Source organism: Lathamus discolor, chromosome 4 (assembly GCF_037157495.1).
Source record: "Lathamus discolor isolate bLatDis1 chromosome 4, bLatDis1.hap1, whole genome shotgun sequence".
Lineage (NCBI taxonomy): Eukaryota > Metazoa > Chordata > Aves > Psittaciformes > Psittacidae > Lathamus > Lathamus discolor.
This window is the reverse complement of record NC_088887.1, coordinates 95,197,046-95,211,924: the sequence shown is the minus strand read 5'-3', so window position 1 is coordinate 95,211,924 and position 14,879 is coordinate 95,197,046. Positions and strand designations below refer to the sequence as shown.

The following is a 14,879-nucleotide window of genomic DNA, read 5'->3' as shown; positions in this document are numbered from 1 at the left end:
TTTAAATTCTGTTTTACAGATGTTTGCATGTCCTTTTGCAGGCCTTATAATTCCTTTGAGTTTACAAAAGTTACAAAGAGGTAGGCTGAAATTTTGTGTGCAGTACGTGGTTTTGCTATTTCTATGCAGCTACTGTAATTACAGGTCTAATTGTAAGCAGCATTGAGGTTGCATGTGTTTTCCTTACCAATAAAGAAAATATTTGTGAAGAGGCTGGAAGCTGTTAACAGTCAGGTAAACAGCAAATTGTTGTCTACCCAGTAATTTGGATCTGGCATCCCTGCCAGATTGGGTTTACTATCAGGGATGGTACCTTTTAAGTGGAGGAGAGAAACTGTTACCTGGTTTTGTCCTGTTGTGTGTGGAGGAGCCACGCTTAGCTTTTCAGCTCTTTGTAATGTGAATATGGCTTATTGGTGCCCTGGGGGCTGTGGAGGAATTGCTAGGCCTATCTGGTGGTAGAGCTAAAGAGAAATCTCAAAGACAGAGGTACTCTGTGGCTAAGGGATAATGAGAATATCCTGAAAGGGTTGGGGTTTGCAACTTATCTAATGAGGGAAACATAATTTATAGTAACAAATATTGTGGAAGGATGACCGTCAGATTAATTTTTAATGCAGGTTTCATGTTTCCTTCCAAAAGACTGAAACAAATCAAGGTTTTTGTAGACTGCAGAGTTATTTGTGATGAATTATTATTTCAAACACAGTTTGAGCTGATCAAAGTGAAGTTCTATGTAAATCAGTTCACTAACACTTGATTATTTGCATCTATCTGTATGTAATATGAAACTTTATAGAAAATCTGACTGAATCCACAATATCAAAGATGCTTTAAGGCATTGGTGGGAACAAACGTTGAATTTTGTGAAAACTGAATAGCTGAAAGTATAAAAATCACTCTTATAGTACAGGCAAAGGAAGGCCTTATGTGCTTTGCTGCTCACCGTGTGTAAAACAACTTACATGTCAGTTGAGCTGAACAAAATGTATGCTAGCTTTATTCACTGTTTTCTGCAGCTCTGCCTATCCAGAAAGCTCTACTTTCCAAAAGCTGGCCAGCCCCATTTCCTATTCAAACCTGTGTTTAGAGCCCAAAAGATCTCAGTAATACACACAAGAGTATTTGATGAGCAGAGCACAGTCAGTTGTAAAACTGGTTATCAAACTTCAGAATCCTGTAATGTCACTCATCACGGTACAGGATGTAAGTGATTGTGGTAAAAATTTAAAATCTGAAAGAAGGCTGTGAATGGGAGGGACTATGTGATTATGGGGGGGGGTGGGTTGAGTGTTTGTTCTGTTTTGTGGGTTTTTTTCCAGGTCTCTCAACTGTTCAAAAGACTACAGAACTGGTTGATGATGGATGTAAATGCTTACCAGCACATTCCCTTTTCTGACTTTACCTGTGTAATTATCCTGTTGAAGTTCACATGTTATTGACAGCTGGGAGTGTGGTTCTGGCAATATTTTCTTTTTTCATCAGCAAAACCTGTTTAAGAGACATTATCCTTTTCATCTTTCTCTTAACATTCCTGCTATTGTCCATTGCCTCTGTAGTTGTACATAGGGGGTACACTGTGTTGACTGAAACGATTCCAGTGATTTGATTATGGCATGTCCTTACAAACAGTCGTTGCATCAGCACAACTGAGACAGCAGCAAAGGAAGGGATTTTCAAAGCAAATTGCTGTGAAAGTTTGCAAAGTTATGCTTGAGTTATTTCAAATTATTCCAACGTTTAAGAGATAAAAGGTTGGTGACAAAAAAAGGTGTCTTTTATTAGACACTGTGATATAGTTGGAAGAAAAGGATGAGCTGTCAGGCAGCTAAGCTTCTGTACTTTTTTCAATAGGGTTTCACCGTTGTTCCTGTGAGTAGATGTCAGTAAATAGCTTCTGAGTTTTAATACTTGGCAGTTCTTCAAAGTTCAAATTTTCCTGTTTAGCAGCTGTTAGAGTCCTGGTATGTGTTGATGTGTTCTGCAAGTCTTGCCCATTTTAATACATAAGCCTGAAGCTGAACCTGTTTGGTTTGCGTAGGAGATGCTGCAGTGAATTTTAGAGCTGTTTTGACTATTTTGGTTATCTTTTCAGTAAATGGGAAATTTAAGAAAACAATTCTATTGATTCTGTTAGTGAGTTGTAGGGTTTTTTTTGTTGAAATTATTGTAAGCTTCCTACATGACTGGATCGTAGAATCACAGAATGGTTTGGGTTGGAAGGGACTTCAGAGATAATCTGGTTCCAACCGCCATGCTATGGGCAGGGATGCCTCACAGTAGACTAGGTTGGTCAAGGCCCCATACAGCCTGCCACTGAACACTTCCAGGGATGGGAGAAATGTCAGATAAGATTCCACATTTGTGGTGTTCTGCTAATGCAGAAAGATGGAGAAAAAGTTAATTTCCTGGAGTAAATACCAAGCTACTGTTTCAGCGACACTTTGGACTTCAATGTGTAAATAGAATAATTAGCCTAAAATAGACAACTGAAGAAAACAAGCATTAGCTTCAAAACTGAAAAATTAAAACCAGGCCATCTAAGAATAATCCTGAGTAGAAATCAAGTAATCAAATTTTATGTTTGAAGTAATTATATTGGTTTCTTAGAGGGAAAAACTTTCTTTTGCTCATAAAAAAAAAAAAAAAAAGGGTGACTTAAATGATTTTTTTATTTATTTTTTTTTTTCTTAGATTGGAGATGGGTTTTGTTGTGTAAACATCCAACTATTTCAGTCAGCAGCAGCTGTCAGTCTGCTGCATTCTGTTGGCAGCAGCTGAGCTCCACCTCATCTGTATGTGGAGGCAGTGATAGTCAAGGAGCAAACCTAGTGACTGTGGGGAATGAGTTTCTGTCCCTCACACAGGTTTGGGAGGTTGCCAGTAACAATGTAAGATGCAGAATAGGTTAGTGGTTTTTTTTCTCCACTCTCCCCACTCTGAATAATGTATTCAGAAAGTTGAGGAAAAAGAAAAAGTCCCAAACCCTGGGAAGTTTCTGTTTCTTCAGAATAATTTGGTTCTTCATGTGTGAGGGCTGAAACTCTTTTATGTCCTTATGGAAATGTGCTGGATAAATGCCAGTTAAGAAGCATTCCCCTCCCCTTACACCCCCCCCCCCCCCCCGCCCCACCTCCCCTTCACATTAGAATGAGATTAAGACCTGGAAATATACATTTGAGTATAATACAGATTTTGAACTTTTGTCTGACAGGTGTGATCTTATCACACAGAAATTAATGTTAGCAGGGTTTAGCACCTTCGCAGTTTTAATATGCTCTTGCTGTTACTGGCTTTTGAGACCAGATGGATGGTCTGCATACAAGTGAATGTGTACTATACTAAGGTGACTATTGCAGTGTGCGTTAATCTCACATAAATTCAGGAATAAAAGGACAAAAAATAATCATTTCAGCCACTAAAGCCCTAATGTTCCTGAAGCTTCACTGTACTGTCTTATAAAACCCCTGATAATATATAAAGATTTATACATGAGATTGGAACTGTTTCTGTTGTGTACTCAAAACAATAAACACACGTGTACATCTGTGCAGGGTGTTTTCTTTTGCTGTAGAATTTGTTTATTTAAAAATAGCCATTTAAAATTTATTAATTTCCTTCTCAAAGGGTTATTTCACCAGAGAAATGACCAGCAGAAGAAATAAGACCTTTTTCTGCTTCTTAAGTTCTAAAATTGTAGTTGAGATGAAATCTGTTTATCCTCAGATATGACCAGCATTGCCGTAAATAATTCAAACAGCAGTGGCTTTTTGTTCTCAACATACAGGAAAAAAATAGTAGGATTAGGAAACAGTCTCTTTTTGGGAAGGGAAGAGGAGTGAGGGATAGTTGGTGTGATACTAGCCTTTAAATAGAAGATTGGTCAAAGGTGCCAAGCTCATGATAAAGCTGCATCTTCAAGAAGCTTTCTCACCGAGATTGTAACATAAAAGCATCTGCAGCAGGTCAGAACAAAGGTCCATCAAGTCCTGCTATTCTATGTTAGAGAACAGTGAGTAGGAGATGCTGGAGAGAATAAAAACACAGGGTGTTTGTGCAGGGGTGACCTGCCAAAGTGCTCTCCCAGCCTCTGGCTGCCACGTCTGCCGCTTGGGCTTAGGGCTGGAGGTCTTGCCTTTCTGTTCAGTAGCCCAGGGGGCTGAGTGGAATCTGAAAAGCCCTTGTTAGTTGTCATAAAAAACAGATGTAGGTATTAATGCTGTTTTCTGTCTAATATTTAGCTCTAAAGAAGAGAGTGTATCAGGTTCAGAGCGCTGTGGTTACTGGCTAGCTGTATGTGCGTGTGTGAATTGCCATTTTGCCAGAGATGCAATTCACACCTGTCTATTCCAGGTACAGTTAGAAAGAGCTCACTGCATGTACTGAGGCTGTTTTCGTATCTCGTCGTTTCAGAGAGTCTCTTCAGGGTCCCGTTACTGGGTCACAATCTTTATGTCCTGCCAATTTCTGACCCATATTGAATGGGCTCTTAAGTGACCTGCTTAGTATGCTGTCCACCTCATGGGATGTCCTGCTTATATTTTGGATTTTGGCTTATTTTGGCTCTTGTTTTGTTTTCAGCGACCATATCTCTTTGTGTACGTCAGACGCTGCTTGTATCCCGCTGTTATCCCCAAAGGCAGTGGCACCGAAGATTACTGTTTTCTGTATGGGAGATGTGCCACTGGGTTCTTATTTTCACTGCTTGCCTAAGCAAGCTTGATGTAGACTACAGAGTCTTCATTGCAAAGCCCTGTGTGTATAGCTTTTGTCCACAGTACCATGGTAGTAACTTGTGGGGTAGGTTGGAGTATTCATGGGCTGTTCCATAACTTCCTGTGGAGTGAAATGATTTAGGATACATGTTCTCAAATTATGAAACTGATTTAACACTAGCATTTTACCAAGCAGGCTGTTGTCAATTTCTTGCCAGCTGGTGAAACATGGGAAAGAGGCTGGCCGGAATGACATCTCTGTTCAAAGAGGTTGGAAATGCAGTGGAAATGGAGTAACAAAATGTGAGATTTTTAAACTAGTGTAGAAGAAACAAATTGAGAAAATATAGCCCAGGTGGAAGTGTGTGATAAGATAAGTGGGCTAACGCCCCCTGTGCTCATTTAGCTAGGAAAATAGGCTATGTTGTCTTGGTTTATTGTTGCTTAAAGTTCTGTTAAACACTGTTAATATTTTTGCTTTTTGGGCAGATGCAGGCTGGAGGCAAAGTGTGTCTCCAGGCAGCAACATACCTGTTAAAGCTGAATGTCCTGACTGTATGCTTGGGATTTTGTGTGCTCAGCTCTCTCTGTATCTTGCATGTATTTTCCCCCAGCCCATTTTTCATGAAAGATGGTAGGGTCCATTGATGGCTGGAAGATTTGTGGAATTTTTGGACATGATCTGATGTGTTCATTGAGGGTTAGCATGTTATGGGCTGACATAAATACCAGTGGAAGAGACACATTTACAGTTTTTCACCTACACCAAACTCGGTTGTGGGGTGTTTTTGTTTTTAAGGAGTACAGGAAACCAACTAAGGCTTTTCAGTGCTGTATCAATAATGTAGGTAATTAAAATAATCTCGTGTAGATAATAGCAATTCCAATGTATTGAAAAAGTCCAGTACCTTGTTGTTTCAGCGTCTTGTCCCTACTGTGTTCTAGATTATCCATGCATGAAAGAGCTTTTACAACTTAAACTGAGGTGATTTAAGTTAGGAGCTAATTAGTCATATACTCTTGTCTCATTGCATGTTGTCTGGGGAATAGTGAGAAAATAAGGTGGCACTAACTTCCTAAGGATGTATCAGGCAACGTGCTCTTTTCGGAATGTTAAAATTCCTCCTAGCTGAGCTTATCAACAAGGTGTCAACTTTCACATGAAGCAGCAGGCTCCTAGGATGTTTTAATAAACTTGAAGGCATTTTGGTCAATCCCTTAGCTGTTCACTAGTGAAGAGTGATTGGAGCTGTAACAGAAGAAAGGGAAAGGGAGATGATGCTTGGACAATAAAATAGTTTTGCTTACTTTAAGAATTCCAGAAAGTGGGCAAAACCCTAGCTTTGGAGATAGATAGGAGATTTTTGAGAGCCAAAGCTGACATTTTACTCCCTGCAGTGGTATGTATGTTGTCCAGTGACTCTTTAATTTATGTAGTAGTTCCCAGAGTGGAGACCAGGCCCCTAAGCTGTTGCAGGGCTTTCTTTTGAAATGAGTTTGAATGCTTCAGGCTGAAGAGGCACAGTATTCTTAGGTGCATTTGAACTACAAGTTCAGCGTGGGCCAGGAAATGAGCTAAAGCCTTAAACTTCTGCTTGATCATTAGCTTAACCCCAGCTCTGTTTGGGACCATTCCATTTCTTGGCTCCTGCACAGACCTACTAGAGAAGGGTGCTTAGCTCTAGCAGGAAGGGTGGGAACTGTTTGGTGCTGGTTGCCCTTAGGACCAGGGATGAATGACCGTGTCTTTGGCAGTACCACTGTTGCCTAAGTCTCCCACTTCCTGGCATGTAAATGCAGGCACAATCACCAGTTTGCCATCTTCTGCTAATATGTTAAAGAAAAAAAGGGGTCTGATTATTTGGACTTCAGGAGCAACATAAAGAACTATGTGCAGTCTTGTCAGGCTGTGATTCCCAATCTCAGCATCATTCTTAAGCCCTTAAAATTGGGAGGAAATCAGCTATAATCTGTTTTTTGCCGATTCGTCTTTGTTGTGGTAGGTGGTTCTCCTCCGAGTGCTATAAATCTAGTCCTAAAAGTGTAACCTTTCCCATGGATTGTGTGAGTCATGTCAGAACCATTCTCAGTCCTGTGAGATGAGCAGTAACATCTGTGTGTGCTGGAAGAGTTACTGCTGACGGAAAGGAGAGCTGCAGTATGTATGGGAGGAGTTTTTGTTCCCTGTGTTAATTTGGACAAGTGTCCTCTCCAGCATCTCCCTCTCTGGTTCCAGTACTGGGTCCTCCAAACTTTTTGACTCTTTATGCAGTGCTGGAAATAGGTAACCACAGACTGGGTCCTCTTGGATGGAGTAGGATAAGGTACAGCTCTGAAAGGATTTTTAGAGCTGGATCTTGTTCATGGGCTATGTACTTTCTACATCTTTTTTTTCTGAGAAAGCTCAAGACACAGTCCCAAAACTGGGCTCAATTCATGGAAAGGTAGTGCAGTCAGTACTGTGGCAAAACTGCACCCCTATGTAGGAGTCTTACTTAGGTAATCCATCCTCATGCACGCACTACAGTGCCTGCTGGGCAGCAAAGGTGGTGTTATCTTTAGCAGCAGTAATGGAAAAACATAATTTTACTAGAGTCATCTTGGTTTCATGGTCTTAATACTTGTGAACTCATTTGCATGGCCCAGATGGTCTCTTAAAAAAAAATAGGCTTTGGGTTTGTTACTAGTCTGCAGCTCATTTTTGTGGCTTCACAAGTTTTGGGTGTTGTGCTGTTTTTCTGTGTGACCACCGCTGGCTTGGTGCATGCCCATTTCCTGCCTGCGAACTAGATTTCACTTTTGATTTTCAAGAGAGAACACAGGGCATGCCCTGCAATTTAATTCAAGCCTGTGCTTGCAGGAAGATGGATAAGACAGGCAGTTCCTAGAAAGAGACCAGTAAATAAAACGTTGAGGTGCTTTAGTTTTGGTGAAACTCAGAGCAAGAAATGCTTGAGACCTCTCAAGCTTCGGAAAGGTACCAGGTTCTGCAGCCATAGTCAGAGAGTACAGCAAGGACCCACTGACATGAGTATGTCGTTTTGTACTTCCAACAGGTATTGTTTCAGGCTGCTTGAAAACTCATCACAACTACAAGTGTTTTTCACTGCTAGATCTGCGGGCAAACAAGTTAAAGATTTAATTCCAATAAATCAGTAATGGTAGCTGGAACAGGGTTCTACAGTGAGCTTGAATTCCATAGCTCCCGACAAAGTAAGCTACGGTTACAATAACAACAAAGGAAAAAAAGAAGTGATATTAATTAAATGGAAATTGTCCTGGTACTTGATCTGTTGAAAAGCAGCAGAGCCTAGTTGGTAAACTAATAGTTCTCAAACAAGGTAGAGGCTGCTTTGTGAACACACAGCCTGACGACGGTAGGTCTAGGAGTTAAACTTTAATATAAAGACACTGGACATTTAAAGTATCTGGGAACTAAAAGACTTCTTTTTTCTTTTCTTAGGTGATACTGTTACTATCGGGGATGTGTCCTTTAAACTCAAAACACCAAAGAACCCAGAATTTGTTCCACAGAACTACAGTAAGAATCTGCTTTCCTTTTGAATTATTCAGAAACTTGTTCCTCACTCAAGTCACCCCACTGGCTTTACTAAAATCATCAAAGAAAGATGTTTTGAAAAAACATGCAATTTGTGGAAGGATTTCTCTGCTGAGTTCTTTACTGCACCTCTGGTTCGGCTGGTTGTGTAGGAATCTGTTAACTTTGAATATAACTTGGGTTATATTGATTACTGGGTAAAAGGATTATTTGTGTATATTTAAATATTTTGTTCAAGAAGGCTATCATTCAGCAATTACTTCTAAAAATAATACAGTAATCTCATTGTTTGGTCATAAACTGTGGCAGTTTAAAATTGTCATGCAATTGCAATGTGATTATATGTCCTAAGAATTTTCTGCTGTATGGTAGATGTATGGTTTTTCTACTGTGATATTTAGTATTCCCAGATTGTCACATTATTGTTGTCAGCAAACATAGGGATCCTTGAAATTATGTAAGGTCAAAGAAAGCGTTCCCCCCTGTGTTGAGCAACACTGGTAAACTGCTAACTGTGGAAAAGAAGGCTGAGGCTATCAGTTCACAGAATTGATAGAAGGCTATCAATTCACGTAATTGGTACCAAAATAGTTTGTTCTTTTAGGTTACCAAATGAAATTGATTTTGACATCTTTGAACCTTTTTACATTTTGCAGAAACTGGTAGGATAGGTACTGTTGGTTACCTTATGTTTGAATGTCTTTGCTTTTCAGGTCTTATGCTAGGTACTTAGCAAGTTCTATATGAAGCACTCCATTTTGTGAGTTAATGTAAAATATTAATCTGTTTTGCTGTTGTTGGCAAATGGCTTTTTCTTGGAAGATGATAATTAAAGGTACATAAAATCTGAATGGGTCTTATTTTTCTTTTTATAAGTAAAAAGTAAAAATGAGTCATACATGAGATTTTTTTTTTAAATGGGATTTCTGTCATGACTGTGTCTGACACATTCTGAAAAGAGGACACTTATTTTTGCACTGCTTCTTTTATCAGTAAAAATAAACCCTGTATTTTTAAAATCTCACTATGCCTGAAAAGCAAGGTTGTTTCTTTAATTATATTCTGGAGAAAATTTGCACAGCTTTTTATGGTAGTTTAGATCTGAAGTTTGATTGTGAGAATGCACGTTATTATTTTTTTTTTTTTTTTATATTGAGTTCGTGTCAGTGCACTGCTTTTGTTAATGGTTTCTGGGAATTTCATGAAAATGACAATGTACCTTTTTGTTTGCTACCTGCATTTATTAACCTTGACAGCTCAATTCCTAACATAGCTATTCCAGGGCACTTTTCTCAATGACATCAAATCCTTGTTAAGGCAGGAAAAAGGATGTTCTCTTGCAACACCATGTTGGCTCTGCTGCTCTCTAAATGTGCAAGTGCATTTAGGAGTTTGGCTGTAGTCATGTTACATGCAGCTGCATTGAACTGTGGAATTTCAAACACTGTGTGGTTTTGTGCCACATGTCCTGAGTATGTGCACCCTCCTCAGTGTGTGGTCAAAAGTGACATGCAAGGTGTTAAGTGACAAATGCTGTTAGTGTTGTTGGTCGAGATGTATGGAAGACTAATTATTGTGAGGAGTTGAAACAGAAGGTTTGTGCATGTAATAATAAAATACAAAAAAAAAAAGTATCACTAAATGGATTTCTGTGCTTGAAAGGTACTTGTTTTAATGTTGAGAAAATTGGGTTACTTCTGTGTACTAGGCTCAGTGGTGCCAGCAGTTCCTGTTATTTATTCATCACCTGAAAGATCAGTATTGCTTTAACAGTAAGATACATGTGTGTCCTTAGGCCAGGATGGTGTGCACCATGTGCTGAAACAGGGCCAAGCGTGTGTGTTCAGTTTGCTCAAAGTTGGTTCAGATTTGCACTGGAACTTTCTTCTTCTGTTAACTTTAAATCTGAGTGTCAGAGTGCAGCACACTATAGAGACAGGATATATTGCAGTATGGCTGTAATCTTTGCTAGCGAAGACTTTTGCCATTACATTTCTTCTTCCCGAGACTAAGGAAAGATCTCTGTGGTCAGAGATGGTGATTATTTCAGCAGTTTGAGTTTTCATGTCAGCTTGCAACTGATCTGCTGCTTGGTTGTTACCAGCTTTCAATCCGGGATGTGGAATAGTGTGGTTTTTGTCAGCAGACATCTGAATGTTTTACACCATTATCCCTGTTTCGTCTATGCAGAGAGTGAGGAACAGGGAGACACAGGGGTATGGAGACCTGTAGTGAAGGTCAGGGTGAAGCTCAGGGCATTGTGTGCTCTTGTGCCTCAAAGCAGGGTTGGCTGAATCCAAATCATTACTGAGAGATGTTTGCACCTCCTTGTGCTGGTGATGTAGATTCCAGAACCTCTTTGCACACTTTGCTGCAGTAATTAACAATTCCTTTGTTTGGGGGGAAAAAAAAAAAAATCCTAAAAGCTTATTCTGATGCCTCATTAAGATATTTTTGTACATACTTTTAGTTCCCTGGTGCTTGTTCTATCTAGCATAACCATGATGCACAGATGACTCTTTTTCTTCACTGTGGTTCCTGTCTTGTATATTGGAAAACAGTTATGATTTTCAGTAATTTATTTTCTAGACTTATTTTCATTTTCTTTTCATAATTCTTCTTTCTCTTTTCTCTCAAACTGTTTGGTGCTGAACTGAGCTGTTGCGCTCAAAAGCAGACACAATATGTCCTGCCAGTTGGAGTCTGAGTTCTGAGATAACTGCGCTGGCTATGTGCTTCCTTATGAGTTGTACATACAGCTAAGAATAGTTTCATTTATTCCATGTTTATATATCACTAAGAGAAACTTGGTCTTCTGAATCCCATTCACAGTTCTTCACAGAAAGCCACTTGGCTTTACATGATTTCTTTATATTCTTTTTTCATTTATACTCACATGGAGAGATACGATTTACTTATGTAGAACTTATATCTTTCTGTGAAGCAATCAACTCAGAGGAATCAATGATGAATGAGTTTACAGGCCCATCCAGGAGGTAACTTTCCCCTTTCTGAGCCCCAGCAAAGACTCATAACTTGTTTCCTTACCACCACAAGAACAAAAATTCTTGGAATGAAGACTGTTTCTATTAAAAATTTATGAGGAAAAATAGTATTTCAGTGAAAACTGTCTGTGATGTAACCATGTTATGAAACTTTGAAACTGTTTGGGCTCTGTGCATCAGAATAAAATTGAAGGAGCAGCAATGTTTTACTTCTGAATTGCTAAATGAAACCCACATAGGAGTGAGTGCCCCCATCTTCACTTTGGCCATGCTACCTCCTTGACTGTGTCCTGGGCAACTTACTGTCTTCCTTCATTGTCCTCCAGCCTGAACAAGCTGTGAATTAAGTTATAGAATCAAAGAATTATTGAATAGTTTGGGTTGGAAAGGACCATCATAGGTTATCTAGTCCTACCCCTGTTCAGTGAGCAGAGATCAGGTTGCCCAGAACCACATGCATGCTGGCCTTGAATGTCTCCAGGGATGGCACATCCACCACGTCTCTGGGCAACCTGTGCCAGGATTTTACCTCCCTCATTGTATCACTGAGCTCAGGTTTTTTTTAAGATTTTCCATTTTTGAAATGTGTTTGTATTTTTAGAGAAAGATGTCCCTTCCTGTCCCCTTCTTCCTCAACTGTGTTTTATGGCAGCTGCCCACTGTGCTGGATGCACTGCAAACTGCTGTGGGAAGCTAAAGGATCCCTCTGGATAATTGAATGAGAGGGAGATCTTTTTCCCTTCATGAATTTTTGCTTCCCCTGATAAAAGGAGCTGTTCTCAGTTTCTGAACATGCATTGTAGCAAAAGCTAGGAGTATGCAAAGGTCTTTTTTTTTAATTCTGTTGAAAATTCTATATATCGATGTCTTTTAAGTGCCTGTTGGTTCTTATGTAATGACCAAACTAGAGTCAGACAGGGACGTGAGCGCTAATATATTTTGTACCACATCTGGAGTAGATATTCTTGGGAATCAGTTCATTTAACAGTCTGTCTCTGCACAGTGGGAAGAGGTAGGTGACTCCTTCATTTAGGGGATTTCTTTCGTAGGTGGGAAACAAGGACTTGCCAGCAGATACTGTCTGCTATCTCTAGTGAATCTTATGGCTTCAGTGAGTGTAGCATGTGCCAAGAATTCAACTATGAGTGAACTGGAAAATTTCCGAGGCTAGCATAGCCATGTCAGTCTTGGTATTATCAAAAGCTGATTTGTAGCTTTAACAAGAGCAGCTGCTGCATTTGCTTCAAAATCTATCTACAACATTTTCTTTCCTCACGTGGGATTTCTCCATTCACCTTCAGCTGCTCTCTTTACAAAATGTTTGTGAAGATTCTGGTATGTGTTGTCCTACTTAGCACCTATTACAAAGCAATAGAATGCAGTTTCTTTTGCTGGCCATCATTAATACACAGGAGTAGCAAATTGTAGCACTGACTACTCTCCTGTATGTGCCAGATGGTGTCTTTGATACATGGTAGAGGCTTCCTACGCACCATCCTGCAGATTAAGAATGTAGGGCCAGCTACTCAACTACTGCAGATCAGCAATGTGCTGCTAAACAGACTGTACAAACCCAGTTTGCATTAGACACTATCTGACTCACGGAATAATTAATAGAAATTGCTGTAATATGCATGCTGATGCTTTTTGTAGCTAATTTCTCCTGTCTTCTAAATGTCATAGAAAATTATTATATGGTGCTTGTAGTAATGTACAGTACTTGAACAGAGAGAAACTTTTTCAAGTCAAGTTAGAGAAAACTTAAAAGCTTTGCAATGCGGATACCATGGTACAAGTAGTCTAAATATACAGAATTAATATACAAAGTACTGTGTATGCGCATCTGTAGTTGCTTTTGAAAAGCATGCTGTGTTGTGGAAACAGTTTATGCAGCATGGACTGCATGTACAAAGAAGATTTTATATTCTGATTTTAGAGGGACATAACCGGGAAACTGAGGGAAGCTTAGTATCTGTAGCCATGTACAGATAGTACATGATAGAATAGAAAGAACTGACAAGCAGAAGCTGCTGTCATTACAGTTCACCTTAGGGAGGGCTTGCTTTGAATTGTCAGCGTTATTTGTAACAGGCTTCCTTTGAGTTAGTTTGCAGATGATCAGTGATTGAAAACATGTATTATAATGGTTCCAGCTGTAATCTATACGTGAGGACAGTGGTATGAATGGCAAAGCAGTGAAACCATTTTCTAGGAAATGTATCAATAAGGATTTGTCTTTCATGTTCTTTTCTCAAAAGAAAGCAAAGTTAGGAAATTCTAAGACACTTTTTAAAGTTGTGTTTTTCATATTAATGTTTAAGAGTACATTTCATTGTTTAAACATAGTGATGAGACTCTTGAGTGGCCTGAAATTACTGAAGGTTTGCAGAGGGATCATTTTCCTAAGATTTTAGATTTTTTTGAGCACTGTACACTCACGTTCTCTTTTACGTGACAGTTTGTCTTGCAGATGCTGCTGAACATTCTTAAATCCTTTTTCTATTTATGGTACTCCTTTAACGTCTGACCTGAGTTTTTTCTTGAGACCATCCTAAAAATAAAAAAGATAGCTACACACACTAATGTGAATTACACCAGAGGCATTTGTAGTCATGCTGTGTCAAAGCTGATTTTGCCATGCTTCTAATGCATGACTTTTGACATGAAAGAATTCAGTGTTTCACCAAAATTTCAAGCTTATTTGTCCACTTTAAGTAACTTTCTTTTTCTTTTTTTTTTTTTGAGAACAGTTAGAGAAATACGCTGGAGGCACATTGACAAGTTCATACAACAAGTAGAAATAATAATGAATATGCCTTTCAGTAAGATCTCTGCCTTACAGTTTTAATGGTACCTTTAATATAATACTTTCTATTTGTGTGGTGCTTTCCAAATTACCATACCTGTCCAGTAGAAGAGTTTGGACAGAGTAGTTCTGATGTGCTGCATTATCCTTCATTTCATTTCACAGTAGTTCTGATGTGCTGCATATCCTTCACTTCTGATGTGCTTTCATATCCTTCATATCCTTCATTTCACAAGAATATATGTAAGGGGAACTTCCTTGATTTTCTTGAAAATTTCATAGAAAGGAACATGTTATTCTGTGAGGAGTTAATTTGCGTGTGGCCTGCGGTTTGTAGTACGTGTGATGTGCATTGCTGTTGCAAAACAGTATTGCAGTGAAGAAGAAAATATTTCATAGGCTTTTACCTTAACATATATAGAATCATAGAAAAGTTAGGGTTGGAAAGGACCTTGAGATCATCTAGTTCCAACCCCCTGCCATGGGCAGGGACACCTCACACTAAACCATGCCACCCAAGGCAATGTCCAACCTGGCCTTGAACACTGCCAGGGATGGGGCATTCACAGCCTCCCTGGGCAGCCGATTCCAGTGCCTCACCACCCTAACAGGAAAGAATTTCCTCCTTATATCCAATCTAAACTTCTCCTGTTTAAGTTTGAACCCATTACCCCTTGTCCTGTCACTACAGTCCCTGATGAAGAGTCCCTCCCCAGCATCCCTATAAGCCCCCTTCAGATACTGGAAGACTGCTAGGAGGTCTCCATGCAGCCTTCTCTTCTCCAGGCTGAACA

At 39.4% G+C, this 14,879-nt stretch overlaps 1 protein-coding gene across 2 annotated transcripts in view; it reads left to right on the top strand.

The window, feature by feature from the left end:
- VWA8 (von Willebrand factor A domain containing 8) overlaps positions 1–14,879 on the top strand; it is a 176,841-nt gene that overhangs the window by 1,600 nt on the left and 160,362 nt on the right. For both annotated transcript variants that reach the window (XM_065678185.1, XM_065678186.1), the window contains exon 2: positions 8,179–8,256. In XM_065678185.1, the coding sequence (XP_065534257.1) occupies positions 8,179–8,256 (78 nt within the window). The remainder of the gene's footprint in view (positions 1–8,178; positions 8,257–14,879) is intronic.